The 27,803-nt window shown below is 46.2% G+C and overlaps 12 protein-coding genes across 12 annotated transcripts; 8 read left to right on the top strand and 4 right to left on the bottom strand.

Moving 5' to 3' along the window:
* Positions 1-171: 171 nt before the first annotated feature.
* On the top strand, positions 172-4,115 carry SERLADRAFT_432597 (uncharacterized protein; the record flags this gene model as incomplete). Its single annotated transcript, XM_007312758.1, has 13 exons — positions 172-246; positions 305-368; positions 424-653; positions 714-962; positions 1,009-1,470; positions 1,533-1,632; positions 1,693-1,829; positions 1,880-2,531; positions 2,582-2,688; positions 2,739-2,780; positions 2,829-2,928; positions 2,984-3,293; positions 3,359-4,115. The coding sequence occupies 13 exons, from the start codon at positions 172-174 to the stop codon at positions 4,113-4,115; spliced, it is 3,285 nt and encodes a 1,094-aa protein (XP_007312820.1).
* A 273-nt stretch (positions 4,116-4,388) lies between these two features.
* On the bottom strand, positions 4,389-5,201 carry SERLADRAFT_376276 (uncharacterized protein; the record flags this gene model as incomplete). The annotated part of the gene is made up of 5 exons (XM_007312759.1): positions 4,389-4,484; positions 4,553-4,679; positions 4,737-4,797; positions 4,853-4,977; positions 5,042-5,201. The coding sequence occupies 4 exons, from the start codon at positions 5,168-5,170 to the stop codon at positions 4,626-4,628; spliced, it is 369 nt and encodes a 122-aa protein (XP_007312821.1).
* A 204-nt stretch (positions 5,202-5,405) lies between these two features.
* SERLADRAFT_444513 (uncharacterized protein) lies at positions 5,406-8,041 on the top strand (the record flags this gene model as incomplete). The annotated part of the gene is made up of 17 exons (XM_007312760.1): positions 5,406-5,574; positions 5,629-5,695; positions 5,745-5,905; positions 5,959-6,058; positions 6,111-6,141; positions 6,204-6,500; positions 6,552-6,694; positions 6,752-6,765; positions 6,820-6,884; positions 6,938-6,997; positions 7,055-7,094; positions 7,156-7,206; positions 7,265-7,279; positions 7,339-7,421; positions 7,473-7,568; positions 7,627-7,822; positions 7,879-8,041. 17 exons carry the CDS (start codon positions 5,406-5,408, stop codon positions 8,031-8,033), a joined length of 1,743 nt encoding a protein of 580 aa, XP_007312822.1.
* A 134-nt stretch (positions 8,042-8,175) lies between these two features.
* On the bottom strand, positions 8,176-10,174 carry SERLADRAFT_455313 (uncharacterized protein; the record flags this gene model as incomplete). Its single annotated transcript, XM_007312761.1, has 10 exons — positions 8,176-8,333; positions 8,387-8,635; positions 8,686-8,756; positions 8,814-8,843; positions 8,902-9,048; positions 9,100-9,235; positions 9,291-9,514; positions 9,568-9,720; positions 9,774-9,843; positions 9,894-10,174. 10 exons carry the CDS (start codon positions 9,997-9,999, stop codon positions 8,305-8,307), a joined length of 1,215 nt encoding a protein of 404 aa, XP_007312823.1.
* A 38-nt stretch (positions 10,175-10,212) lies between these two features.
* Positions 10,213-12,873, top strand: SERLADRAFT_455314 (uncharacterized protein; the record flags this gene model as incomplete). Its single annotated transcript, XM_007312762.1, has 10 exons — positions 10,213-10,836; positions 10,892-11,291; positions 11,353-11,441; positions 11,495-11,513; positions 11,572-11,851; positions 11,902-11,977; positions 12,027-12,032; positions 12,090-12,296; positions 12,344-12,417; positions 12,475-12,873. The coding sequence occupies 10 exons, from the start codon at positions 10,638-10,640 to the stop codon at positions 12,784-12,786; spliced, it is 1,662 nt and encodes a 553-aa protein (XP_007312824.1).
* Positions 12,874-13,010: 137 nt separating this feature from the next.
* Positions 13,011-15,519, top strand: SERLADRAFT_455316 (uncharacterized protein; the record flags this gene model as incomplete). Its single annotated transcript, XM_007312763.1, has 12 exons — positions 13,011-13,285; positions 13,341-13,536; positions 13,605-13,833; positions 13,902-14,010; positions 14,063-14,097; positions 14,169-14,202; positions 14,261-14,300; positions 14,361-14,367; positions 14,425-14,581; positions 14,644-14,890; positions 14,949-14,973; positions 15,028-15,519. The coding sequence occupies 10 exons, from the start codon at positions 13,645-13,647 to the stop codon at positions 15,346-15,348; spliced, it is 1,164 nt and encodes a 387-aa protein (XP_007312825.1).
* A 40-nt stretch (positions 15,520-15,559) lies between these two features.
* SERLADRAFT_455319 (uncharacterized protein) lies at positions 15,560-16,873 on the top strand (the record flags this gene model as incomplete). Its single annotated transcript, XM_007312764.1, has 6 exons — positions 15,560-15,741; positions 15,809-15,851; positions 15,904-16,056; positions 16,119-16,271; positions 16,339-16,563; positions 16,613-16,873. The coding sequence occupies 6 exons, from the start codon at positions 15,686-15,688 to the stop codon at positions 16,763-16,765; spliced, it is 783 nt and encodes a 260-aa protein (XP_007312826.1).
* On the bottom strand, positions 16,864-19,136 carry SERLADRAFT_455323 (uncharacterized protein; the record flags this gene model as incomplete). The annotated part of the gene is made up of 10 exons (XM_007312765.1): positions 16,864-17,271; positions 17,329-17,496; positions 17,547-17,695; positions 17,751-17,840; positions 17,897-18,034; positions 18,086-18,183; positions 18,244-18,395; positions 18,455-18,675; positions 18,730-18,880; positions 18,938-19,136. 10 exons carry the CDS (start codon positions 19,027-19,029, stop codon positions 16,959-16,961), a joined length of 1,572 nt encoding a protein of 523 aa, XP_007312827.1.
* Positions 19,137-19,189: 53 nt separating this feature from the next.
* On the bottom strand, positions 19,190-19,545 carry SERLADRAFT_455325 (uncharacterized protein; the record flags this gene model as incomplete). The annotated part of the gene is made up of 2 exons (XM_007312766.1): positions 19,190-19,384; positions 19,423-19,545. 2 exons carry the CDS (start codon positions 19,543-19,545, stop codon positions 19,247-19,249), a joined length of 261 nt encoding a protein of 86 aa, XP_007312828.1.
* A 169-nt stretch (positions 19,546-19,714) lies between these two features.
* On the top strand, positions 19,715-21,543 carry SERLADRAFT_455329 (uncharacterized protein; the record flags this gene model as incomplete). The annotated part of the gene is made up of 1 exon (XM_007312767.1): positions 19,715-21,543. One exon carries the CDS (start codon positions 19,750-19,752, stop codon positions 21,481-21,483), a length of 1,734 nt encoding a protein of 577 aa, XP_007312829.1.
* Positions 21,544-22,095: 552 nt separating this feature from the next.
* On the top strand, positions 22,096-25,217 carry SERLADRAFT_455336 (uncharacterized protein; the record flags this gene model as incomplete). Its single annotated transcript, XM_007312768.1, has 22 exons — positions 22,096-22,241; positions 22,308-22,324; positions 22,374-22,480; positions 22,533-22,701; positions 22,753-22,798; positions 22,845-22,904; positions 22,952-23,073; positions 23,126-23,252; positions 23,309-23,404; positions 23,467-23,479; positions 23,534-23,551; positions 23,618-23,632; positions 23,690-23,768; positions 23,827-23,884; positions 23,939-24,048; positions 24,098-24,131; positions 24,183-24,238; positions 24,292-24,398; positions 24,451-24,459; positions 24,516-24,572; positions 24,626-25,007; positions 25,111-25,217. The coding sequence occupies 21 exons, from the start codon at positions 22,146-22,148 to the stop codon at positions 24,811-24,813; spliced, it is 1,584 nt and encodes a 527-aa protein (XP_007312830.1).
* Positions 25,218-25,357: 140 nt separating this feature from the next.
* Positions 25,358-27,259, top strand: SERLADRAFT_432607 (uncharacterized protein; the record flags this gene model as incomplete). The annotated part of the gene is made up of 3 exons (XM_007312769.1): positions 25,358-25,701; positions 25,753-26,678; positions 26,736-27,259. 3 exons carry the CDS (start codon positions 25,358-25,360, stop codon positions 27,257-27,259), a joined length of 1,794 nt encoding a protein of 597 aa, XP_007312831.1.
* Between the last annotated feature and the right edge of the window lie 544 nt (positions 27,260-27,803).

The following is a 27,803-nucleotide window of genomic DNA, read 5'->3' on the forward strand; positions in this document are numbered from 1 at the left end:
GATTCGCGGACATGGCACATCACAGAATTCTATCTGCAAGATACGCATAATTAGGTCTCCATCGATGCCATAACACTTCCTCAACCTCTTAAGCCTAACACAATATGTTCATTTCTTCATTGCTATCTATCTGATCTCTGCTTTGCATTACTCATCCAAATACTGCTCTGCATGTCTGGGGCTGCCAGTGCACTAGACCCCGTAGCCTTGGCTCGAGGAGCCTCCACCGAGTCTTTAGTGTCTACTGTAACTTGTTCACTGCAATTCGTGATCAACCCATCTAACCCAAATTCACTGCATCCAGCAGTCATCACATTACTCAGGCCTCGATGATATATCAGATCTGATGTGTCAAGTTCCAGAAGAGGGTACATTGTCGTTCTACGAGCGCGGTAGTCCACGCGTTTCTGATTCATATTTTAGCCTACTATTATTCCACAAACGACAGTAAAACGTCAAATGGCGATAGTGATCTGGTCTTCACCTCATCTCCTCAGAGTAACCCGCCTAGCATACTGGGAAAACGCAGAGCTGAAGATCCTCGTGACTCAGACTGGTCTCTGCCGTCCTCTTCTAGCAGGAGTAGAAGGACCGACGAATCTTTTGAATCCTCGGCTGAGTCTGCCGCCAACCCAAATGTACCTTTTATAATTGTAAGTTTATTTTCCATCCTCCTTCTTGTCAGCCCTAGCTCTAAGGTCAAGTATTTCTAGGCCCACTCTCCTCAGTTGCAAAAGTGCTTTGATGCACGTCAAATCAGCTATGGAGTACAATGGTTAATTGCCCGTTCAATTACTATGGGAGCCTTAACCTACGATAACATCAACGTCCCCGATCTCGATAAACTCAAAGGGAGTAACGAACAGGCCTGCCCTATGACACAGCAAATAATCCGCCAGACTATGCATAAATTAATGAATACAGATATGAAAGGGTATTTTGTCCGAGAAACAGCAGCGAAGGTCTGTATGAAGGCTTTCTTCGTTCACTGTCTCAACATCTCTGTAGTCTCCGTGGAAAGAACTCGATCGAGAACAAAGTTACTACGAGTGTCAGAAGCGTCATGAAGGGTGGTACCCGGGAAAAGTCCAATTTACCGCCAAGTTGAAGGCAGTCAACGACAAAAAGGCCAATGCAGAATACCGTATTGTATTAAACTGGCCCGAACTTGGTCCATCCTCGCGTTTCACGAGACAGTTCGCCTCTAAGAATTTTATAAGAGTTCGAATTGACAAGTCGATCATCAACACGAAGGACAATCGCCTCCTTGAGTTCTTTTCTAAACGCTTTGTCCTATCCGGTCTTGTCTTTCGAGCATTCTTCGCTAAAGACATGAATGTTTTCCTCGTGGCAACTGACGAAACAGCTCCTGGCCTTGTCACGTCGCTGCCGAAGCATGCTATTCCGTATCCAGTGTCGTTTTCGGAGTTCTTAGACTGGCATAATCCCATTATGCTTAACGCCAAACAGGTGATTACGGCCACTCGCATTTGTCGTCCTGTTTTAACGTCTGCCTTACACCTACGCATAAGTCAATGGCAAAGTGGGCCTCTAGGTTTGCTCTTGGGCTATCTAACTCAGTACCCGGAATTCTTCTGGAGGAATCCAAAATCAACAAAATAGAAGACGAAGGTATGTGTTATGACATCAAAAACATCGTATATATGCGTATACTAAAGGTTAAACAATCAGTTTCTGAGCGTCCAGAGGCATCTGATTTGACCGATGGTTGTGGGTTCATAAACAGAATCGCGCTGAAAACACTGAGGAGGCAATTTCTGTGGGACTCTTTTCCTACAGCAATACAATGCAGGATAGCAGGTGCTAAGGTACATTGTTATTATGCTCGGGAGCCATTTCTGATGTATACTCTTATCAGGGACTGCTTCTTTTACATCCAGGTGACTTGGAAAATGACTCGGATGATCCAGCTGTCTGGCTTCGTCCATCGCAAATTAAAATCAAATACTCTCCGGATGCACCAGCCCCTGCAGGCCGCCTCACCATTGACGTGCTGCGTTCGTCCCACATGAGCTCCCCATCCCGTTTAGCTGCAGAGACCATTATTAACCTTGCCGAGAACGGCGTTCCCCATGAAGTTTTCGTGAATTTGATGAAGTCTGGTGTGGATAGTATCGTTGATGGACTGATGGATTGGGATGGGCCAGACGCCATGTTCAGACTTTGGTTCAGTGTCGCCCGTTCAGGTGGTGTAGTGTCGGCCCGAATGGCACGAGAAGTTGGCGGTGAAGCTCGCGCAAGGGGATATGGTGTAAAGGACGTTGAAGATACGGATGACGACGACTCGGATGAAGCCCCCGTTTCGGCTGCATGGTGGGGAGATGAAGTAAGCGGGTGTCCGTCTAGTCTAGAAGAAACTGTGATGGTCCTTCTTGATGCGGGCTTTACGCCTGGTGACTGCCCCATCCTCGCTGACAAGCTCAAACATATAATCGACACAAGTGTGGACAATTACGTTCAGCGATACAGGGTCGATGTTCCCATGTCGTGCATCGCATTCATGGTTCCTGGTCAGTTTTTTCAAGCAAACAGCTTATCGATGGCTTACAACAAATTCAAGATCCCACCGGAACTCTGGGTCCGGGAGAAATTCATATCAAATCTTCGCATCCTAAATTTCTTTGTGAAGACGGTACGGAGACCGATATCGTCCTGGGGGATGTCTTGGTGCGAAATCATCCCCTCGTCTTACATTCCCTCTCATATTGTCACAATAGCTTACCCGACATCCATGCAAACTGCCCACAGACGTGCAAAAGGTACGTTGGGTCCTCCTATGTGACTTAATGTTTACATATGTCGCTCAGGTTAGAGCTGTTGAGAAGGCTGAACTGAGACACTTTAAGGATGTCATCGTCTGCCCAGTGAAGGGTACCAACCGCAGATTTGCTGACTTACTGGCAGGCGGTTTGTGACTAACTATCATCCTTCTTCACTCTTTTTCAAGCCATACATTTCACAGGGGATTACGATGGCGACAAAGCAATCGCCATATGGCAGAAAGAGATCGTTTCGCCCTTTAAAAATGCCGACCTTAAATACTCCCACCCACCCGCCGATCTTCCAGCACAATTCTCCAAGAATAATGTCATCGTTTCTGATTTCCTTCGTTGCTATCCTTCATCATCATCTTCATATTTCCCGGAACTGCAAAAGTTTCTCTTAGGGGCTATTCGTGACACTTCGTCCGTTGGGAAGTATTCAAATTTCCACGATAACGCGATATATACTAAGGGCTATGATCACCCCGAGACAATTCGTCTCGCGTACATGTAAGCCTTCCCTTTACTTTTATTCTTTTTTTGTTTAGCTCCCTGATACCTCATCGCTTCAATAGGTTCTGCAGCATCTTGGATGGATCAAAGACTGGTCTGACTGTCTTACCTCATGTTGTGCAACGTGATACTACAAATCATCAAAAAAGATCACCGGCATGGAAGGAGACTTCAGCTGATCGGACACACTGGGAATCAGGGATGTCCAATGAGCTAAACTTACCTCGACCCAGGGTCATGCCTCCTTTCATAATGGACGTTGTCTTCTCGCAATCTAAGCAGTACTGTGCACAAAAGCGATCTGTCATCGAGAGGATGTTCAAAGACCGCTCGAACAGTGTCATTGATCACGCTTTGGTGAAGCCCTGGAAGGAAGCTCTGGACAGAGCAAAACGATTTCAGCTGAAAAACGACGTTATGGGTTCTTGTATAGATGAAGAGCTAGATGCTATTATTCATCACGTTGAGGAAATGCATCGCATTCACAAGGACAAAATTGGCGCGGGTCCAGGATTTACGGACAAGCGTATCGAACACCGTCAGGATATTCTGCGGTCGATCGCGCAAGACTTTGCAGCGAAACCGGATGTTTCGAAGATGTGTTTTTTCTCCGAAGATGAGGTTGCTCGTTTGAAGGCCTCGTATGCCTATCTGTACGATCACAAACAGTCCTCGAGAGGGTGGGGACAATTTCCGTGGGATGTTGCAATGAGAGAGCTGGGGGCTATCAAAGCGAAGTTTCTCGGACCATCGAAGACGGTTCAATCAAGTTTTTATGATCGATTTGTGCTGAAACAATCCCATCTCAAGCGATCTTGATTTCAAGTGATTTTTTTTCTTTTGCATTCTACACATCATACAATACCAGTAGATTTACACTGAATATGGTCTTAGTCTATGAAGCATTCCCAGTAGTACACGAGGGAGTTGTATACATGTACAATAGGAATTGTACGATATTGAGGTTCTCAACACCGACATTTGCAGGACCCTTATTTAATCTGAATCAAAAGAGTCGAATGTAATGTGTAAACTGATAGCATCGATTAAAGTCGCGTTTATGGTTTTGTGTCAGCTTATTTTATAGCGTTACAGGAAGCGTTGAGATAAATACTTCAAATAGCTTCATAAAGTGAATCAACTGCCTATCCACATTGCAGAAACATAGAAAGAGCCATGCAGTAATCCCTATGATATGCCGGTCAGCGCTCTCAAAAAATGCAAAATTAAGACAGTGGAGAGCCAAGGTAACATACGCGGCAGGCTAATCGTGCGAACACGATTCGATTATGGTTCTCTCCGTGCAAACGATGGAAGGGAATATATGTTCTATGATGAAGCGGGCTGAGCTTGTTGCTGCAGAGCTGCTTGTATCTCTACGAGCTTCATGGTACCAAAATGGTCAAATCGATAGACTAATGCAGTGTGTGATATGCATACCTCATTCTTTTTCTTCTCTGATTTTTCCTCGATTTCTTTTAGCTGGGTTTCGACCCGTTTTCTGATAAATTGGACATGAGCGCGAGCTCAATCGGGATCTTCATGAAATAACCAACATTTCTCCCCGTATGAATTCGAGTCGCGTTTCTACATTTCCTTTTGCTTCATTCTGTTCCTGAGCAACAAGAACTGGGCCGACTAGCTTGTACACTGTGTTATCTGGTGTCAATCGGGAAAATTCCTAGTTTATATCCCGTGTTTGAGCTCGCTTTTAGGACAAAACTAACCAGACATCGTCTACGCACCTTTTTCACTGCCTCGTTCTCAGACAGCTGTGCGTCAAGACGTGTCTTTGCATCGACGATATTTGCCAGATCAGACTGTAATTTCTGGTATTCCGTGGATGCTGTCTGCAATCGCTCTTGTAGAGACATATCAGCACAAGCCGGATGCACAACTGGAAGCGAGGTATCGGCAATTACAGCAATCTTGCAGCTGACCAAGCTACTGAATTGGATCTCATTCTTGTCTTGCACGCATGTGAACATCGGAATGACAGGGCGGGAATCCGTCAACATTCAGCCTGAGTATAATGCACATAAGTACTACAAAGGATGTAGTGATATCAAATCTCACACATTAGTGCCTCTCCCTTATCTACTACGAGGAATGTCGCCCATCACCATTGACTGGAGCAAAGTCGACCAGCCTGAACTTGTCCTGCAGCGTTTCCCAAGCCGACGCTCTCAAGTATATGGTACCAAAGGAATAGTATCTTCCTCTCAGCCATTGGCTACAGAAGCGGGTTTAGAGATATTAAGAAAAGGCGGGAATGCTGGTACGTCCCAACTTTGTGCATCTTTATCGGGTTCTCATACACCTTGATTTGCAGCTGATGCAGCAGTTGCAACATCCGCTGCTTTGAACGTCACAGAACCAAGCTGTTGCGGTATTGGCGGGTATGTTATCATTTATTTTCAGAAGGACTGTGACCTATATGCTGCACAGTGACGCATTTTGTCTCTTCTACGATGCCAAATCAAAGGAAGTGAAGGGTCTCAATGGATCAGGACACTCCCCTCAAAAGCTCACTTTAGAGTACGTGCGGCGACATGGATTGAAGGGGCGCCAAATTCCTCTTACTGATCTAAATTCTGTCACTGTTCCTGGTACCTTCTTCTGTACATTTATAGAACGATTAAAATCTGACTGCATGTCTTAGGTGCTGCTGCAGCTTGGATCGACACTGTAGAGAAGTTTGGAAGCGGAAAGCTTACCATAGGAGAGGTCCTTGAGCCTGCTATAAGGCTAGCAGAAGAAGGGTAATACATGATACTCGCTGGTGAACCATTATACCATCTCATAACCATCTAGTGTTCCAGTGTCAGAGATCCACAGCGCCTCGGTCAGTTCAAGCGAGAAACTTTCCCAGATATGATATTCACGCCTTTTTTGTTGCACGAATAGTGGCAACGATCGGAGAAGCTGATTCGAAATGCGTCTCCGAACGGTGATGAAATGCTGCTGAACGGAAAGGCTCCACTCCCCGGACAAATCATGACGTTCCCTAACCTAGCCAAGACCTTCCGTACTGTTGCTGAGCAAGGAAAAGATGGGTTTTATAAAGGGCGCATTGCACAGGAAATCGTAAATGTCATAAAGAGTAAAGGAGGTGTGATGGAACTCGCAGATCTCGCTCAACATGAGACGACGTTTGTGACTCCGATCAAGTACACGTACGCTGGAGAAGTGACAGTTTACGAGGTAGGCGACTATGAATTCAATTGCTTCCATAAATCCTGAATGTATCGTCAGTGTCCTCCTAATGGTCAAGGTATCACTGCTCTTCTGGCCCTTGGAATACTAGAGCACATTCAAGAACAAGGCGGGTCCAAGCCTTTATTGGAAATGGAACACAACTCTCCAGAATACCTACACACACTCATTGAGGCCTTGCGGTGTGTGGATGATTTTCGACCTTCCATTGTCTCTAAATATTGATCGTGTGCATATAGATTTGCCTTTGCCGGTAAATTTATTTTGTGGTTCATCTTCTCGTGATTCATATATCGTGTATTTAAAGATACTCAACATTACGTTACTGACCCGGACTTCAGCTACACTCCCGTAGAGGAAATGTTGAGCAAGGTAAGTGCAGAGCAGTATCGTCATCGCCAGCCAAGGGCTAAAGAGTCTTACAGGAATACCTAGCCAGTCGTGCCAAGTTATTTGATTCAGCCAAGACGAATAAAGTTATCCATGTAATTTCATAATTCCTCGTTCAACTTGATCTTTGTTTACGACGTCATATTTTCCAGGGAAACCCAGTAAATTCTTCAGACACGGTATATTTCACAGGTACGGTACCATTGTCTGACTTATATATTTTCATTTTCTTAGTTGAACATCTTTCTACAAGTGACCGACCAGTGGGGTAATGCTTGCAGCTACATTCAAAGTAACTACGCTGGTGTGTATACCGATTTACTAAAAGCTCCGAATTTTGATTCCTGATAATCTTGCTATAGGTTTTGGAACAGGAGGTAGGGCATGTCTTGGGTTCAACTCCAGGCATGACAGATAATAAGTATCTCCCTTATAGCTATCCCAAAGGGTTGTGGGTTCACTCTACAAAACAGAGGCTCAGGCTTTATCCTGCAAGAAGGACATCCTAATGTTTTGCAGGTTTGTGCGACCGGATCTACTAGCTTTGAAGTCTGACAAAATGGCAAATAGGGTGGAAAGCGACCTTATCATACTATCATACCAGCAATGGCACTCCGAGGGGACGACCTATTTCTCTCATATGGTGTCATGGGAGGCTTTATGCAGGTGAGTCGATGGTACACATGATGTAATATTAGGATATGTTGGAACATGTACATCAAAGCCCCAAGGCCACGTTCAAGTGCTTCTCAACATGCTCCGCGGCTTTACAGCTCAAGCAGCACTTGACGCCCCCCGTTTCTGTATATCATCAGGCACTCCTGACCCTGATGATGAAGACGAAGACTCTGCAGGAGATATCAATAGCGAAGTGTTCTTCGAAGATGACATTCCGTTTGAGACCATTATGAAACTGAGAGGCTAGTACCGACTTGGAATTTCTTATGTGATGCTAATCTGAACTTCTGTATCGTAGAAATGGGTCATAAAGCCCGTGTCATCAGTGGGTTTGGCAGAAGTATGGTAGGCAGGGGTCAGATCATCCAAAAAATCGTCGATGTATCTGGGAGGACTGTATGGGCAGCTGGGTCTGACCCACGGGCGGATGGTCATGCTGGAGCGCAGATCTAGCACTTGTTAGGTTTATATAAATTCGTGGCATAAAGTGCCTGAAAGTTGTTGAAACAATAAAAGATTTCTTTACATATTTTTCAAACGTTCGTCATCAACGTTGCAAGCGCATGCATTGTGCTCATTGCCAATGGCGTGATCCCTGGAAAAAGTCCATTGCCTGCATGAGGTCAAGCTAGATTATATATGTTAATCAATAAATAAGGAATATATATCTTCCAATAATACGATAGTATTGTAAGTGAGACAAAGTCCAATAATGTCAACCCAACTACATCCTTCTTTGCCGTTCGCTGCCAACTGGAACAACGATATAGTTAGGTTAGGCGATAGCGAACACGAGAAGAACAAACCTGCTTGTCTCCTTCTGTAGTCTCTCAGAGCACGGGTTTTGTCGGGGCCCTCAATTTTCCCCCAACCCGCAAGGGGCACGACAACGACAGTGGCGTTATCCTCACTGCCCATGTCTTCTGCAAATGAGAGAATGCGCTGAGCAGCTACTTTCGGATTAGGTGCGTCTCTTGCAAGATCGACCACCTCGTCGTCGGACACGACAGATGATATGCCATCGGAGACCAGTACGATGTAGGCCCAGTCTTGGCCTGCTTACATATGAAAAATCATGTGTACATGACACGCGTCGCACACATACCTCGCAAAAGTTTACTTCTGACCTCTGGCTCTGGTGTCACTCCGAAGCGCTTGTACTGGAGATCTCCTATTCTGTGAACAAGACTCAGTTTTTGGGAGCAGCGTGGAAAATGATGCAATCAAACTAACGCTCTTGTATTTGCTAAAGCGCCCATCCATCTGGCATTGCGTAACGGTATTAGCCCTGAGACAAACGGCATGGAGTCAATAGTCTCACCGTGACTCCCCAAAAGAATCTGTGATCAATGCAGATCCCATCATTCTTCTTAATCTGATAGACTCGATACGAGTATCTGCTCGATGATTTTCGGTCATTGGGAACACGGCTCCTCCAGTTGTTGAGCATAGTAAAACTCGAGTATCGCTGTTGCAGCATAAGAACCATCTCTGATAGATTGATAGTACAAAGACCCACCCGCAATGCGCCACAGTCAAAGCTAGCTTATCGGATGAGAAGAAGGGAGTTGCTGGATGATCCAAGGAATGTAGGAGAACGATGGAAGCCGTCGCACCGCAGCTCCTGGCTTCTGTCTCGATTGAGAGATGTCTGTCTGAGCAAGATCTATTAGTGATGAACAAAAGATGGGTACGTGGAGCATCGCGTACCGACTTCAAAGAAAGCTTGTGTGATGCGAGCTTCGAGATCTAGTTCAGGTGTATCTTCTGATTTGTGTATCCAAGGTGCAAGTACACCGCCTTTGAAACGTTTGAAGTAGCCACCTATATCTTTTATCCATAAATAAAGCTCTGGTATGTCGGATTTGTGCACTGATTCAAGAAGTCCGTGGAGTTCTTGTCTGAGATATTGAGATACCGTGGAACCACCGTGTCTGATGTACTTGTCTGGATGAAAAGGGATGGAAAGGGAGAGTAAAAGACTGACCCATCATATATGCCCATGAATACTACCTGACGAGCGAGTAGGTCACATGCGTCACGGGGATTCCAATCTACGCCCATTGTTTTCTTCACTGATTGACTGAGCTCTCCTGGGTCGAGAGAGAGAGAAGCAAAGGCATAGTAGTCCTCTTGATGGCTGAAGATGAAACGGATGAGAACACGGCCTTGATGAATGATGCTAAGAATTACCCCCTGGATCCTCTTGAGTTTGCTATGCCGACTATTTTCGGCGAGTTCAATGCGACACGAGCGATGCCACCTGGGAAATGTGAGTTTCCAATTGCTTGTTCGCATCAGTTTCAGGCAGACCTGGGGTTGCAAAGCGAATATAGTCATGATATTGACGACTTTGCAAGGACAAGGTTGATAAATTTCTGAGAAAAGGATTCGGGCATCTCAAGAGTGAGCAAGCCATTCGCAGCGACTGCAATAGCCAGCATTGCCTCGACTGGAGGGAATAAAAACTGAACCACGGTCGATGTGCGTCACCAAGGATGTGAAGGTAGTTCCGAGCGATGTATGGCCTGTGGTCGATGTCTGTTTAAGTTTCTGTGCTGAGCGCTGAGACAAAACGAAATAACGATGTGGCTCTGTTCTTTGTGGCAGGCCGTGTGTCAAGAATATTAATAGCCAAGCGTCTTTTCTTGACCTTGCACTCGCGATGATCCACTGGCCGTCACACGACTTGCTCTCTCTCTAGATTTCCTTTGCCCAAACGGCATTCAACGAATTAATATTGCCAATAAAACTCACCTTTTCTCCCCATTCGCAACACGCTTTATATATTTTTCATGCTTCGTTTCATATGTCCATGTGCTGTGCTGCTATAATTGACTACAGTCTGCCATTATAGCTCAGCGAACGTGTGTGCATGTCCTCGAACATTGAGCTCGTACCGCCGCTCAAGCGCTATATTTGACCTCGTCCATGCATTTGTTGTTTATAATATCAGTCTTCCATCGGTTATTAAATGTTCCTGGACCGTGGCACCACGTCTCGAAATTCTTTAATACCCCCAGAAGTAAAAAAACCACTCGTTGAAGGCATTTTAACATGCTGGCCCACCTTTTCCTCGCTGTGGCTTGCCCACTTGCATCATATGCAGCCATACCTAGCTTTCCACCAGGTCCCGCTTCCTCTTATGCAGGTGCCACTTCAACAGCAGTTTGGCCTCCTCCAGGTGCAACGAACACTGCAATCGACACCTATTTCCCAGATGCTTCCCAAGTAGGCTACCCCGGTCCCACTCCAAGTATACTTGATAATTTCCTTCACGTCTTAATACCCCCTCTAATTTTCGTTTGTAGCTGGAGATGAGGCCGAGGCTATCGCCACTGCCCCCAGTTTCACAAAAATAAAAAGTGCTTTCCCTCTCGTAAAGTCTAACACCGCAGACAACAAAGGAGAAGAGTTCAATATGTTCGATTATTGGGGGAATTTATCTCCTCTCTATTCGGTCAAGTCTTTTGGCTTGCCTGACGCGTCACCTTTGATTCCTGAGGGTTGTGGCCTCAATCAAGCTCACATCATCATCCGTCATGGTGCTCGTTATCCCACCACCGGATCAGGACCATCCCAATTCGCAGCTACGCTTCACTCTGTTGCCACTGGCAGTGGTTTCAATGCAACGGGCAGTCTTGAATTCTTGAACACTTGGACGTACAAGCTTGGCGCAGAGATTCTGACACCTTTCGGCCGCGAAGGACTGTAAGCTTAACCAGTCTTGAGCGTTCTGGACAGAATAAAATTGAGTACTATCATAATTTAGCTTTAACAATGGTGTCGGTTTCAGGGTTAGATATGGTGAACTGCTCAAACGTTTCAACGACCTTCCTGTTTTCCGCACTACTTCAGAAGGTGGGCAATCCACAAAATCTTTCGTGATTAAACTAATGAATCTTTCTGTGTAGATCGAATGGTTGATAGCGCGTAAGCTGCTTTTATGGTCAACTGTGGATTGCTTTACAACATCTTTCCTTTTCCTCAGACTAAACTTTGCTGCTGGTTTCTTCGATGTCCGGACGTACCTAGAAGATTACCACCAAGTGATCATCATTGAGGCAGATGGATTCAATAATACTCTTGCGCCCTATGACACCTGCAACAATTCTAACAGTGACGCTATTGGATATTACGGTTCTACTCAATCAGATAAATGGGCGAATATATATCTCCAATCTGCGCTGACGCGATTGCAACCCATGATTCAGGGAGTGAATTTGACAATATCGGATTTGGGTAGCATGCAGGAAATGTGTGCATACGAGGTCAGGTCATTCAATTTATTACGCTCCTCTTCATGCTAATATATTACTAGACTGTTGCACTTGGCTACTCAATGTTCTGTAATCTGTTTACTGAAGAGGAATGGAAAGGTTTTGAGTATGCGAATGGTAAGACATCCTTCCTCGAGCTTGCGTGTAAATTCTCATGCTATTATAGATCTTGGTAATAAACGTTCAAAGGCTTTTGGAAGCTTACATTGCTGAATAACCGTACTACTAGATTTCTGGTACAGTGAAGGACCAGGGCAACCTACAGCTGCTGCGAGCGGACTGGGATATGTGCAGGAGCTCGTGTCTCGCTTGACCCAGACTCCTATCACCGAATGGAACAGTACCACAAACAGTACTTTGGACAGTAACAACATCACTTTCCCTCTGTATCAGCCCATCTTCGTCGATGCTACGCACGATGTGGTCATTGCCAACAGTAAGTACACCATTCGGCGAACTGAATCTGGGCTGAACTTCTGGTAGTTATCACTGCTCTTAACTTCACCGTCCTGGCTGGGAATGGTCCTTTGCCAACTGACCATATCCCCGAGAACCAGGTGAGTTTGTCTCCGTATGATATGTGTTTTCAAGAGGAGTTGACGGGATCACGTTAGACATATATCACCAGTCAAATTGCTCCTTTCGCTAGCAACGTCGTAGCGCAAGTCCTGTCGTGTCCCGCTGCTGAAGAGCCTACACATATTCGCTTCATCCTTAACGATGGTGTCCTCCCCATGACCGGTATCGGAGGCTGTCCTGAGGATAAGGATGGGCTGTGTCCTCTGCCGACCTTCATAAGCGCGATGCACGAACGAATTGGGCAGATCGACTTCAACTATGATTGTTTCGCCAATTACACGATGCCCGACCCTGACGATATCATCGACGGTCGGTACCCCGCGTGGCTCAGGAACTCCACCGCCTGAATGCTGTCCGGCGATGGTGTTTTAAATTGAAAAAATATCTCAATGTTCATATAGAGAATGAAAATCAGTGTCTTGGAATTTTGCGTGGTTTGACCTCAGGTTTGATGGTGATTTTTCGCAATCTAAATTTGTGTTTTTGGGACCTTGAAAGAGAACAAGAGGGGTTTCCCACCTAACAGAGACAGACTCTGGCTCTAAACGCCGACATTTTCCCACCCTCAGCTGGACATGACAGACACAGGATTTCATCGAAATTTCGCCTTATCCTTGAAGCATTAATCCAGCGGTCTGCGATATCGACGGTCTGCGATTCTACTTCTTTCAGTCCTAAGATTAATATTTCAAGCTCGCGAGCAAAACTGTCGTATAAAACCTTAAAAAATAATAATGCAAAAACATTTCTTGCTATCTCAGAATCAGGAGAAGGAATTCGACGTTCCGCGACCGCATCATGCTGATTTAAAGAGATATGATTGGGCGATTATCGTATTTGAGCAAGGTGAATATTTTTATCTTGTCCTCGTGCGACATAAGTGAATCCTCCTTATCTTTAGACTAATCTCGAATATACATTCCCGGAATGGATAGTTTGCAAAGCTCCGATCTATATCCAACTGATCTAGTGTCTATCACAAAGTATTAACTCGCATGTGTGTGTGGACCTTAGCCGAACGGGTTGCTGTTCGCGACGTACACTACGTTATACAGTGATATCTTAGCAAAATGATTTGACAGAGGTCAAGCTTGCATGTGAGTGCCTGTTCAATCCTGTCAATGTTACCTGTTTCGACGCATTGATACCCTAATCACGGGACAAGCATACTCCTCGACTCCCGGAATGATCGACGGACGGTATATATGGCGTATGTTACCTCTCGCCCCTTCGGGAACCTGCTGGCGCCTTTCCAGAAAACTTGCAGGCCACACGACATGTCCTTGGAATCACCACAGCTCTTTGGCTTTGGTACGCGACTCGGGCTCGTTTTCATCGTAGAACTGGCCAGTCTGTCCGCAATAGCTGTCACAAGTTTGCTATCGTATGTCGCGGTAAGTTTCTTGAACCAGGATTTACTTCTCGCACCACGATACTCACTAGAATATTGTTTGTTATACAGTATAGTGCCATCACAATAAACCGCAATGCATCGCGTAGATGGTCTACTGAAACACACATTCACTACTATTTTTTGAATTTGATGGTATTCGATCTAATACAAGCAATCGGTAAGTTCCTACCAGAGTTCCTGTGTGCAAATACTCAGTTTAGCTCTGCCAGGAGGCATCATGGACATTAGATGGATTGTGGAAGCAGTGAGTCTGGCAGACTGCGATCTGCTGAAGTGCAAGGCGGTTTAACTTAATTCGCCTACTCACCTTCTTAGCAAGTGACAGCCGGCTCGTTTTGCACAACGCAAGGTGCAGTGCCTTGGTCCACATAGTCCGGTGGGGGTTAACCCACACATTCAATATCTAGGGCTATTCAAACAGATGGGCGATGTAGGAGTTGCTATGAGGTATGTCTAACGCCTACTGTGTTTGGGAATATGAACGCTGCATCTAAATACCTGTTACAGTACAATAGTAAGTTCTCGCATTCGAAAATCACATTGACGGTAACGATGTTGATTTTATTTGGAGGCAATAGCATTGCACACACTTCAGGTGCTGGTTTTCCGATGGACATCAGCACCAAGGACGGCGCTAGTGGTATTACTCGTGATCTGGATTGTAGTTGCGCTGATGGTCGGGGTACCAAATGCAGTGCAAGACCAATATTATGGTCCTACTGGATATTGTGAGCGTGTTTATCTCTCTCTAAGTGTTTCATATCGTTTGAATGGTATACTCTATTGGTAGGGTGTTGGATCAAACGTGACAATTTCGAGAGGATAGGTCTCGAATATCTATGGCTCTGGATTGCTGCGTTCATAAACATAGTTGTCTATGTTTTCCTCGCACTCGTCGTTAGGGGCATTATCGTTATTGATGGATTAACAATCCGGTGGCCAAGGAATCGACCACGCCGGCGTCAGAATCGAGATTCTACTGATAGCCAGCACCCGTTAGGGAAAGATGAAAGCGCGATTGCAGTGCAAATGCTCTTGTCAGTAACAGTATTGTCCCTTACCTTCACAACATTTTATTGACGCAGGGCATTTCAGTTACCCAGCTGTTTATATCATCACAGTATGTTTTGTTCCGGTCGCTTCATCTGACTGTAGGTCCTAACTTTTGTGCAAGGTTCTACCGATAGCAGCAGCACGCTTCTCGGAATTTCACAGCAACAATGTGCCATTCGGAGTGACTGCTTTCGCAGATTCCTTGTTCGCATCTTCAGGCCTTTTCAACACCATTCTTTATGCACTCACTAGACCAAAATTGTTACCTCGGAGATCGCGTCCTGTGTCGAGCTTTATGCTCGCGTCTGGGACTTCGGTTAGATTTCGACATTCGCGAAGCCAAGGGCATATGTCCAAAGATTATGAAACTGGTACACTCACTGATTTGGATGTATCTGAATCTTCTCAGGATCCTTCAGGTTCAGTCCGATTATCTAGATAGTTTCTTGTACTGTTTGATTTCGTTGTGCAGCGATTAAATTTGCTTTGATCCGTAAGTACAACTTAACTACACTTACGCTTGTAGAGTATTCAATTATCTGTACTACACTATATAATAGGATTTGTTGACCTGGTCTAGACATGACAATTTTACTACTATCTAGTACTTTCGACGCCAAGCTACTACTGCAGTCATTCGGGTCCAGTTGGAAGGATTTCGGCATTGCCCTTAACTACTACGGACCGCCCACTGGCACTTGAACCTGAACTTATCATTATTACCTTTTACGACTTCACCGGCTTCACATTCGACGGACGTGTCGTTCCCAACGTTAGATATGGGAGCAATTCAGTCAACGCCTAAAGTTACCGCACAGGATCGTGCCATCCTGGAGTTCGTCTTCTCTTTCAACGTCTCTTACATATGATGACACCAAACAGATACGCCACTCCTTTCACAGTCTCAAATTGCAAAGGGATAAGCTGAAGCAATACCAGAAGAAGGTGCGTGTGTGTATGTGTGCTTCTGCTCTATCTTCTCTGATGTTGGCGGCAGATACAAGTCATCTTGGACCGTGAACATGAAATTGCCAAATCTCATCTAGCGTCAGGTCAAAAGGACCGGGCTGTCATAGCATTACGGAGAAGGAAATATCAGCAAGGACTGCTCGGGAAGACAGATGCACAGTTAGAGAATCTGGAACAGCTGGTTCGTCGAGTTACATCCCTAGATCGGACTCAGTTGGTAATCAGCGTATCCCTTGAAACAAGGTGTCAACCATAGAGTTTTCGCTGGTAGAAGTATCAGTGCTACATGGCCTAAAGCAAGGTAACGAAGTGCTTAAAGAAATACATCGGGAAATGAATGTCGAGAGTGTGGAGAAGCTCTTGGAAGAAACACAAGAAGCGAGGGAATATCAAAGGGTACGAGCATGCTGTCCTCTCTTGGTGTTTCCTTGGATTCGTTTTGGGTGCTGACGTTCATTCAAAGGAAATCGGGGAACTTCTGTCAAATCAACTATCGCTGGACGAAGAAGATGCTGTCCAAGCCGAATTGAAGGAACTACAGAGTCAAGCTGTCTGTTCATTCCGTTTCACTAAAGAGTGTATTACTAAATTCATCCCGCGTTTGCTTAGGTCCCGAGCGAAGGGCCCGAAGAGCGGGTCAACCTGCCTTCAGTACCAGTCACACAGCCGGTTCCTTCATTGCCGCAAGGTACGAAAATATGTTCTGTCAAAATGTGCTGTTTTGCTGACTTGCTCAGGCGAAGAGCGACACCGGGAGCAGGGGCGTGTTGCTATTCCCGCATAAATGCCCTTATCATTCATATGTATCTATAGAGCTAGAACGGTTGATTGTAATACCATATGGACATGTCGCGCTCAACGTGTGCACCTCAGTTCTCTTCCTCAAGTAGCTGTAGCTGATGCCGGTGAAGAACTTGTGACGAAAATATTACCTAGGCCTCCTACGCACATTATGTGTATTATTAGTCCTGATGGGCTCAGTGGAAAAGAATATGTTGCAGCGAATGCGTTCTAACGAGAAAACGGTGCACTCTTGTGTGACAAGTATTGAGAACAATATGATACACGATAAATAACTACAGATCACCAAGCTTCGAAGTTCCCGAAGCCGACTTTTCGTTTCTTCTTCCCTTCCTCTGCATAGCTCTGACCAACAACAGGTTCATTCAGGGGACGCTTAACACTCTTGGCACTCAAGTACTTTCCGACACCAATGCCAGATGTACCATTCCCAATTGCCGAATCGGTGGTGCCGACCTTTAATCCAAACCAGTTGATATCATCGCCAGCTTTTTTCTCAGTTTCAGTTTGAGCTTTTGCATTATCCTGAACTTCAGCACGCCTGGACAGTTTCTTCGCAAGACGCGTTTTATACGCCTCAAATGGGTCTTGGTAGCTAGAAAATGAATCCCAATTCAATGTCAATAACTTTGAGGGTATTTGTGTCACGTACATTACAATTTCCGTTATACGGACTGATTTAGCAGGCCGCTCTGTCCCACTTTTGCGAGGCAAATTTTCAAGCAAATCGAGTACATCCTCTCCTCCTACCAGTTTGCCGAAGACTGTATGCTTATTATCGAGATGCGGGGTAGCTTTGAATGTGAAGTAAAACTGCGACCTAAAAAAAGAGTTCAGAAAGCGTTACAAGCCAAAGATGAATATACAAACCCATTCGTTCCAGCGCCTTTGTTGGCCATGGCAATAACACCGCGACTATCGTGTTTTGCAGCGCCCTTCATATCATGCTCGTCTCGAAAGGGTGTACCCCAATGTGACTCCCCTCCTGCACCTGTACCAGTAGGGTCGCCCGTTTGTATCTGATAGAAGAAATGGTCAGTAATGATCGAAATACATATGAGAATGGAAAATTACCATGAATCCGGGAATCAGCCTATGAAAAAGGCAGTTATCATATTTCCCAGCTCTTGCTAACATCAGAAAATTGTAACAGGTTTTGGGAGCCTATGAAAATATACATATAAGTATTTGTGTAAGCCCCTATCAAAATCTACACTCACTTTTTCGCAGAAAAGCTCTAAATTCAGCGAACCACCGAGGCTCGTGACAACACGGACATAGGCACGACGTTTCCCGACATCCTTCTCCTTGCCTTTGCCCTTTGGAACATTTGACATATCCTCGAACATTAACTCCTCCTAATTATACAACAGTCAGAAAATCAAGAAAACTACATAAAACATGCATACTTCATCCCACACTAGCTTTGAGCTAGAAGTTTGAGGATCCACAGAGGTAGATGTTAAGGAAGCTCCAGGCAGACCACTAGAATACGGTGATACGTTCCCTACAATTGCGTAGACATGAGCCTCCTCTTGTTGTGAAAAAAACTAAGAGGTATCCTCACAGGGGACGGCGGCCTTAGTCTTGATATCTACGGTTGTTTTGGACACGACCGTCTTGGGCTTCTCAACCTCCTTTTTAACGGGAGCAGAACCAGGTGTAGGGACCGAACTTGATGGCATACCGTGAGGGTTTTGAAGTGTGATTACATCTTCTCTGTATCCCGGTTCGTATCAGCTTAAGCAGAATACCCTTTATTCGAAGAAAAACCGCACCTTTTGAATTTCACATCGTCAAGAAGGTCCTTGCCACCTTTAATACTGTCAGCGAGATAAACATTGCCAGTAGTGGCGATAGCGACAATGTTGGAATGCTCGCTGAAAGGCTTGAAAGATATGGGATCGTGTATTTCTCCAGAGGACTTGCGAGAATAGTTCAATGTGATTAGGTCGGAAGGAGATAGCGGTTCTTGAGTGATAGGGTTGGTGTTGTCATGTTGCCTTTAAGTGTTCGTCAAGCTGAGAAGTAAACTTGCAGAAAAGAACAGGACTTGCTTTAGCCAGGGTATGATGTTTACGAGGTCAAAGACATGGCCTGTACCGTCAGCGTTGCGGGCACAGACAGGATGGTCGAATGGCTGGAAGGAAAGAGCGCAGCAATCAAACGGAGTCAAGGCTCCTGGATGTGGTGCTTGTTGCTTTCTACATTGATTACAAGTACTCTGAGCAATGTTCGAACTGAAGCAGGAAACTACTTACGTCTTGAAGCCTGAGGAAGACGAGTGCTGTCCAAAGACACCTGCGTGCTCTGCGTGCGTGATGTACAATTTATCAGAGTTTCCATGTCCCATTGTGAACTTTTGGTTGCAGACTTGTCAGAAGTGTTCAAAGTAATGGAACTTTTCTGCGGTAATGCAGCACAACCGTGACCGAGACTCGGAGATGACACATGTTGGATAACAAATGCAAACACCATTTGGTGGCTTTACTCCCTCAGAGGTCGCATTCTTCAAGCTACAGACATAAACCAGTCATTGGTACTTATGCTTCGCCATGTCGGCTGCAGGCCTAAATCCCTTCTTTTATTCGACTTTCTTGCGCCAAATGTCTGTGGTTATAGGCTAGCAAGCTCAGGTGCGCCCCGGTCGTCACCCAAGAAGTCTTTCCAGGCTCGAAGGCCGGACCCGGAAAAGCTGGCTGCTTTTCCTCTCCAAGGCAAAGACCCCCCTGCTCTTTGCCAGAACATCAAGCAAAGAATTAGCTTTTTGAGTAACCCCGACACACCCATACCCGCAGATCCCGACATCACACTCTTTAACGAGACTGTAGTGGAACTTCGTCAAGCCTTGAAGGCTCGTGATATTCATGGCGCATGGACGCATTGGACTCGGCTGGAGGAGAAGAAACTCCTACAGTTTCTCGGGCCCCAGCTTCAAGGCTACTCAAAACTAGTCGCCGACCTGTGTGCAGATCCCACAGCGGAGGCACGGGATGATCGCGAACGCAAATTTATCGAGGAGATAGCCCTCGCAGCTGCCGCTGGAGGTGCTGCTGAGGCATTGAAGGCATGCATGATGTTTCACCTAAGGCGGGGCGATCCTAACGCCGTGCTGGAGCTCCATGGGAAATATTTGCTGTCGTTAGGGACTAAGGAAGTGTGGGAGGAGCCTCTTGCGGTGGAAAACAAGACGGGAAAGGATAACGGGTTAGCTTTGGGTCTGCATACAGAAAAGATCCCATATAATCCTGCAAAGGTTTCGATACTTCTTGCTGTCATCACCGCCCATGCAATGTCCGATTCGTTCGAAGGCGCGTTACGGGCTTTCATGCAATCCACCGTCCGAATCAATCAGGTTACTGTGAAGGATTTCTTGCTGAACATTCCTGATGCGGCGCTTCGACGCAAGGTGGAAGCTTACATACGACGGCTTGACACCGCAAGACTCGTATCACAACCGTCCTTCTTATCGAAACAGATTTCGCTATTGGCCCAAAATCAGAACGTAGCCCGTCTCGAGAAGCTGTACTCGACCGTAATCGACGGACTATCCGGTTCCCTACCGTACCTAACCCTGAGAACCGATCAGGCCACTTCCCATACCCTCATCATTCTCGAAGTTAGTTGGGCGGCATTCCTGACTGCATTTATGCAGTGTAGGCGCAGAGACCTTGCAGAGAAGTTGTGGGATGATGTGATCAGACATGGGGCACAGCCTGGCGTCATTATGTGGACTGCTCTACTTGATGGGTACGACAGCATGGGAGAAGCTGATGACGCGTTAAAGGCATGGCAAACGATGATAAGCCAAGGGGTGAAACCAGACGCCTTGACATATCGTGCTTTAATCTCGACTCTCTACAATGCAAGAAGGTCAGACGAGGCCATCAAATATTTTGAATCGTACGAGAACGAATCATCGAAAGGATTGGTTGGTTCATCATCTGACAGTTTGTCCGTGTACAACACCGTGCTCCACGGTCTCCTTACGAACGGACAGGACGAAAAGGCTGTGATACTACTGCAGAAGATGCAAGACAAAAGTCCCAAACCTGACATAGTGTCGTACAACACGCTCTTGCGATATTACGGGAGGAGGGCAGACTTCAAAGGCGTGTCGTCCATCCTAAAACAGCTTACAGAGAATGGACTGGGTGGAGACGTGTTCACATACTCGACTATCCTTTCCGCACTCCTCAAAGCTGGACGCACGGACGCTACGGACATTGTACTGAATATCATGAAACGGCAGAATGTGGAGCCCAATGCTGCCGTGTATAGTGCAATAATTGACTACCAAGTTCGGGAACAGACTGAACAGGGCTTGAAGGGAGCGATAGAGCTTCTCCAAAAGATGGAGGAGAATCCAGAGGCGCAGCCCAACGAAGTCACTTATACGAGCATCTTGGCAGGTGTTCACCGTGGCGTTTGGTCGAATGAGAAACTGGCAGCGGAATGCAGACAATATATCCTAGGCAGAATGAAGGCAAGAAGCATCCAACCCAATAGGGTGACATATCACATCCTACTGCAAGCGTGCTTTGATAACCCAGAATCACATGGTCTACAGAGTGCGTTGGGCTACTACAGAGAGATGGTGAAGCGAAAGATCCAGATGACACATGACACCTGGTATATCATCCTGTATGGACTGGTGGTAAGGGAAGAGTGGGCGGTTGCTGATGAGATAGTGGATGATTTCAACAAGAGTGGCCTTAAATCTATTGGACGACTGGCAGATTTAGTGACGAGGGTTAGACGGCGGACTGTAAAGAAGATGAGATTAGGACCCAAGGCGTACATTTAGTGCTAGATATTATAATCAAATATATCATTTGACTGGCTCATCGAGAAGCTAACGAGGATAGCAGCTTTTCACCTAGAAAGAAAGACTTTCCAAGGCCAAGTCGGAGGTAGCGGTCATATGCTATCATGATGTTAGTGGAAAGTAAAAACGATACTAAATTTGCATGCTTACCCCAGTAGCTGGAGCGCCTGCCCATCCATTTGCCGACCCATGGCAGGAGCAACACCAGAACAAGCTGCTGGAGCTCCTCCAAGCTTTCGTTCCACTCCTTCTGCGCCAAACGATACTCCTCATCTGAGTCATAAGAGAAATCGGAGGACGCGGAGGACAGGTCCAGTGATGAAGCATCTGAATGAGGCATGGTGAGAGGAAGTGCTCGACACGAACAACGAAGAAAGTGGTGTATGTTCCCTGTCGTATAACGTCACAGTAAGCGAATAGAGGACACTGGGGGATGATGGTTGCCTGTATCTGGAATGGTTTTGATGATTCAAACGCCCGTATGACCACGGCTTGTTGGCGGTGGCACACGGGAGATGGCGGTACTCTCGGCACACCTTTTTGGATCACTACCCCACTTTCCCTAACATTTCCGTTGTCTTTCATTTTGCTGCCCCAACCTTGTTTTCTCCCTCAACCATCCTCAATCTCGCCCATGCATCATGGTCGAAGTAGCTCTTCCTACGTCGCGACACAGGCTCGTGGGCCAACCCCTGCTATATGCCATTTCTGTGTTCGCTAGTTTGGGTGTATTCCTCGTACGTCGACGACACATGTACACCGTGAATCTCCAGTTCACTGATGGTTCCCGATAATCCTTCTAGTTTGGTTACGACCAAGGGTATTTCCATCACATACGCCCATCTCTTAATTTTCTAACTCGTTTCTAGCGTCATGTCTGGTATTATCACAGGACCTTATTTCAAGCAATATTTCAATTCACCAGGTCCGCTTCAACTTGGCACAATGGTGGCAGTGTTGGAACTCGGAGCTTTAGGTACGCCCACACCGCCCAAATGTGCATACAGTTGGCTAACTCTCCTGCAAAGCAACATCCCTCGCGGCCGGTCGCGTGGGCGATATCATAGGACGTAAAGGCACTCTTTTTGTAGGCGCTTTGGTGTTCACCCTTGGAGGTGCCATTCAAACGCTTACCACCGGATTTGGTGTCATGGTTGTCGGACGAATAGTTAGTGGGTTTGGTGTTGGCTTATTATCGTAAGTGGACGCGCGAACCGAGGGGCATTCAGAACTATAATTTTGCTGTAGCACGATCGTTCCTATATACCAGAGTGAGGTTTCCCCACCAAATCATGTAAGTCGACTGTTTCTTCTGTCGAGCCTACCACTGATGTTTACAGAGAGGTGCACTGGCTTGCATGGAGTTCACTGGAAACATCGTCGGTTATGCTACCTCTGTGGTAAGTTACGTACTTTCTCAGCTTGGCGGATGCTCAAAGATTCTCAGTGGACCGACTATTTCTGTTCTTTCATCGAATCTGACTACGCTTGGCGCATACCACTTTTCTTGCAATGTGTGATTGGAGCTATTCTTGCCGCAGGTTCCTTAGTCATGCCAGAAAGCCCGCGGTAACTTGCTAACTCCATTAGCGCTCGTCGTGAATACTAACTTTTGTGTTAGATGGTTGATTGACACAGACAAAGATGCTGCCGGCATGCAAGTCATCGTTGACCTGCATGGTGGTGATCCAACTGATGTAGTTGCCCAAGCTGAGTACCAAGAGATTAAAGACAAAGTTATGTCAGAAGTGAGCATCCATTTGAGTGCTTCTACATTGTAATGCTGACAATCGAACGTTCTCAGCGCGAATCGGGTGAACCGCGTACATATGCGGTTATGTGGAAAAAGTACAAGCGCCGTGTATTACTCGCCATGTCTTCGCAGGCTTTCGCTCAGCTTGTACGTAACATATATCTATCGATTTCTGACTGATTCACATTCTTCATTCATTGCATCCATAGAATGGTATCAATGGTAAGCATTAGCTACATTACTTCTTCATGTTCAATTGATTAATATCGTTTTAAGTGATCTCATACTACGCTCGTAAGCATTAGACTGAGATTACTTTTACACTACTCATTGACATTTGCATTTATTTTTCACTTACAGCTTCTGTGTTTGAAGGTATGGATTTTGGTGCTTTCTTTTACAATGTAAATGCTGAACATGTTTCTCATGTAGAGGCTGGATGGCTTGGACGTGATGCTCTTCTCATGACTGGAATCAACTCCATCATATATGTTTTGAGCACTTTACCTCCGTTAGTATTCTCTCCACTTACACACCCAGATACCCATCTTAACTTGTACACTCTTCAGATGGTATTTAGTGGACCGATGGGGTCGTCGCTTCATCCTTCTCACTGGTGCCGTAATTGTTCGTTGTTCCTAACACCTCATATTTTGTTCTATTTGACTTATCTTTACGCAGATGGGTGTTGCTCTTGGAGCTACTGGGTGGTGGATGTACATAGATGTACCGATGACACCGAAAGCTGTTGTCATATGCGTCATCATCTTCAATGCCGCGTTTGGCTACAGGTATGTACCAATACCACGACCAAGTTACCCTGGCTGATGAATGTTCTAGTTGGGGACCCCTCCCGTGGTTGTATCCTCCCGAGGTGTGTTACTGTCTATAGCATTAATTAATAACCAAGCTCAACCCAAGCTAGATTATGCCCCTTACTTTCCGAGCTAAAGGTGTATCGCTTTCCACTGCTACCAACTGGTAATCGTTGCCACTCCTTGATGCATTTATGGGTGTTCCTGAATATGTATTAGGGCATTCAACTTCATTGTCGGGGAGACAACTCCTTACTTGCAAGAGGTGATTACTTGGCGCTTGTATCCCATGCATGGGTTCTACTGTGCTTGCAGTTTTGTCTTGGGTAAGCATGCTTGTCTTCATTTATACAAATGACTCATTAAAACGATTTCCAGTATATTTCCGTAAGTACGCAATAAGTGTTACCGTGGGTAAGATTGTTGAAGGGCCCTCTTATCAGTATATCCTGAAACCAAGGGCGTACCATTAGAAGAAATGGACGCTGTGTTCGGTGAAGGTAACATTAAACGAAATTAACACCATCGAAAGACACTAATTCCGCGGTTTTAGAGGAGCGCTTGGACTATGAGTCCGAGAGAGCATCCCTTATGTCTAACACGTTCCCCACTGACCATCATTCTATAAACTCTGTACGGAGGCCGAAGCCCAACAATCCTGCCGAACGGGGTTGGGTCAGCCGTCTACTTTACAGGAACGATAGGAGCACTTATGAGCCTATCGCCGACGCCGAGGAATAGGAACTCGCGAGGATGGATGGCGAACATACCGAAGAAACCGAGGAGGATCAGCAGCGGTCGTCGTCGTCTTCGCCAGTCATTATTGACGCTGCTGCTGCCATCGGAAGTGAATCTTGATTGCGAAGTATTTATGCTGCTACGCTTTGGTAGCGCCACTGAGATGTTCTGGTGACGTCGACCTTCCTCTGGTTCAAGTATGCTTTCTGCATTCTTTGGCATGGCTTTCCATCCTCACACTTGACATGACCCGCCACGTACTCTCTTTTAATTACGATCACCACCACTTCTCCTGGCAGTTTCCTTTGTATCTTAACATCTGCGACTATTGTAGATCACTATCCAACGTCTCGTTCGCTCTCCAATATTTGTCTAACCCCACCGATATGTTTTTCTCCTCGTAATATAGTCGCTTTTCAAGTAACGATACCCAATATTTGAACCTTGAATTTGAGCCAGATATGTGTAAGATGTTATTGCCGGTTTGTGTACATAAGGCAGGCCTCAACTTGACAAATTTCGAAGCTGTGGCGAGTTTTGGCTGCCTATGAAATTTCCTCGTCCTACGTCCATAACAGCCGCTGCGATTCATGGTTGGGTTCGGCGACCAACATGCAAGAATACCGTCTTCGTTCGGTGTATGAGCCGTGCTTCAGAGGCACACGCCCTTTCTCTAACGCCAAAGAGTGCAGCCTACAACACGTTCAAGGATGATGTATTACAGGAGGCGCACCCTACCTTTGAGGCAGTAGGGATCAAACCGTCTATCGCTTCTATCCTACGGGCAGCGTTTCCCAATGTCGACCATCCAACCACTATGCAGAAAAAGATAATTCCGGCGGTGCTAGGTCAGAAGGACATTTTGATTCAGGATTACACTGGTACTGGGAAGTATGTTAGCCCGTACTCAAGTCTAGTCTTCTTCTGATTTTGCATCTTCAGGTCCTTCGCGTTGCTATTGGCACTTCTCAGCAAGCAACGCGTAAAAGTAAACGCGAAAAGCAATGACGCTACTCCTAAAAAATCGATAACAACGCTATTGATCGTGCCTCACCGTGACCTTGCGTACCAGTTCTTACACTGGGCCCACCAGTTGGCCACGCCGACTGACGACGGCTCTGCGCCCTTCTCATTGTCGTCCACTTTGAAAATACTCGTGCGAGGCAGCTCTCCTGAAAACTTGCCTTCTGCTGTGCGGCAGTCTATCGTCGGTCCGACAGAAGATGGGGTGTCTGCGCTTCGTGATGATCCGCCTCATATTCTCATAGGTACACCTCAAGCCATCCAGGACATGCTGGCAGTAAACCCCCATGTATTACAGCTGTCATCGTTATCTACCGTCGTCGTGGATGAAGTTGACTCGCAGCTGGAATGGGCGTCAAGTCACGCAAGCAAGGCTAACAAGGAAAAAGTCAAGAAGAAGGGAGACAAACATCCCAAAGCTCTGAAACAATTGCTGGATATGCTGTATCCCCCGCACAGCAGGGACACGAATCCGCTCGAATCTGCTCGAACGCCGGCTTTTCGACCCCAACTTATTGTGCTTAGTGCGACGCTGAGGAATCGACTGCGGACTGCATTTTTTGGAGAATTTGGCTGGTTTAGAAGGGGGAATGTGTTGAAATTGGTCAAGTCTGGGTCCAAGTCGCGTGCCTCACATGGGGCTAATCGGTCTACGACTCATCACGTCCTTGTTGTGTCGGACGATGATGGCATCCGAAATATCCGTGGTGCCCGAACTGTAAAAACGGCAAATAGCACAGTTCCTATCGCGTCAGAAGCTCTTAATGACATGGAGGAGGGAGATGAAGATGATGCCTATTTTCTCTTGGACGATGATGATATGCTGGAAAGTGACGGAGACGAAAGTGAGTCCGATCATGTTATTATAACCGGGAATCTCCACGTATAATGACATTATGTAGAAGCCTTGGGAGCTGTATCTGTTATAAACCCCGCTGTGCTTGATGCTGTAGCAGCAACGTTCGCTCTAGACGTTCCCAGCATTGCTCTCCTTGTTTTACCTCCAACAGCCTCTGTCCGTCGCACTGTCTTCGACTTGCGAGCTCTTGGTGTAAATGCCCACGGAATGGATCTCACTGCAGACGAGGCCGGTCGCTTTCATCTGCTGTCCAAAGATGGTGCATCTGTCGAAGAAAGCCCCACCCTGCTTGTGTCGACACTTTCGACAACGCGAGGGATAGATTTACCTGCATTGACTCACGTCTTCTTGGTTGGAATTCCTGACGGACGGATGGCGGACTCGTATCTCCATGTTGCGGGACGCGTTAGCCGCTTTGGCCGCAATGGGAAGGTTATCACTGTCCTAGAGGATCGGCAAGAGGTGAAGGAGAAGAAAAAGGTCCGAATCCGAGATGAGCCAAAGAAAATGGCCTTGATATTGAGGCAGCTTGGCATCATTCCAGCCAAACTTGAACATTTTGATTAATGGATATGGAGATGCAAGGAGATCAATTCGTCACGGAGCATTATAATATCCATCGACAGCGTGGTCGATGTTTACAGTCGAGTAGTTGTTTTGGAGATGAACCGCGCGGGTATGGGCTGTCGAGCGGCGGCTTGGATTCCTCGTGCGTATGACTCTCTATCAGCGATACTAATAATACGACGTATGATAGAACCACTTTAATTGTGAAATGGTATCCCAAGTTTATAACATCCTTTCTATGAGTGCGCGCAGGTGCTAGGCTATTCGTTACCACAAGTTTACAATGAAAGCAAATGGAATACAGCTAAAACGCATGGCCACTATCTGATGCAATCGGTCAGTGCCCTCCGTCTTGGCTGGGCCTCGGTGAAACGCTTGACAGGTTGGAATTCGTCGAGACGCGCGATGGCACCACATGCGCGTTTACAGCTCGAGGCCAAGGACGGCCGCGTTTCGTGATGAGGTCCGCAATGGTCGGTGCTCAGCAGCGCTGGTGCTAACTAGAAGAAGCAACTCTTATAGGAGACGTAAGTGGACACTAAGG

This window comes from Serpula lacrymans (assembly GCF_000218685.1).
Source record: "Serpula lacrymans var. lacrymans S7.9 unplaced genomic scaffold SERLAscaffold_1, whole genome shotgun sequence".
NCBI lineage: Eukaryota > Fungi > Basidiomycota > Agaricomycetes > Boletales > Serpulaceae > Serpula > Serpula lacrymans.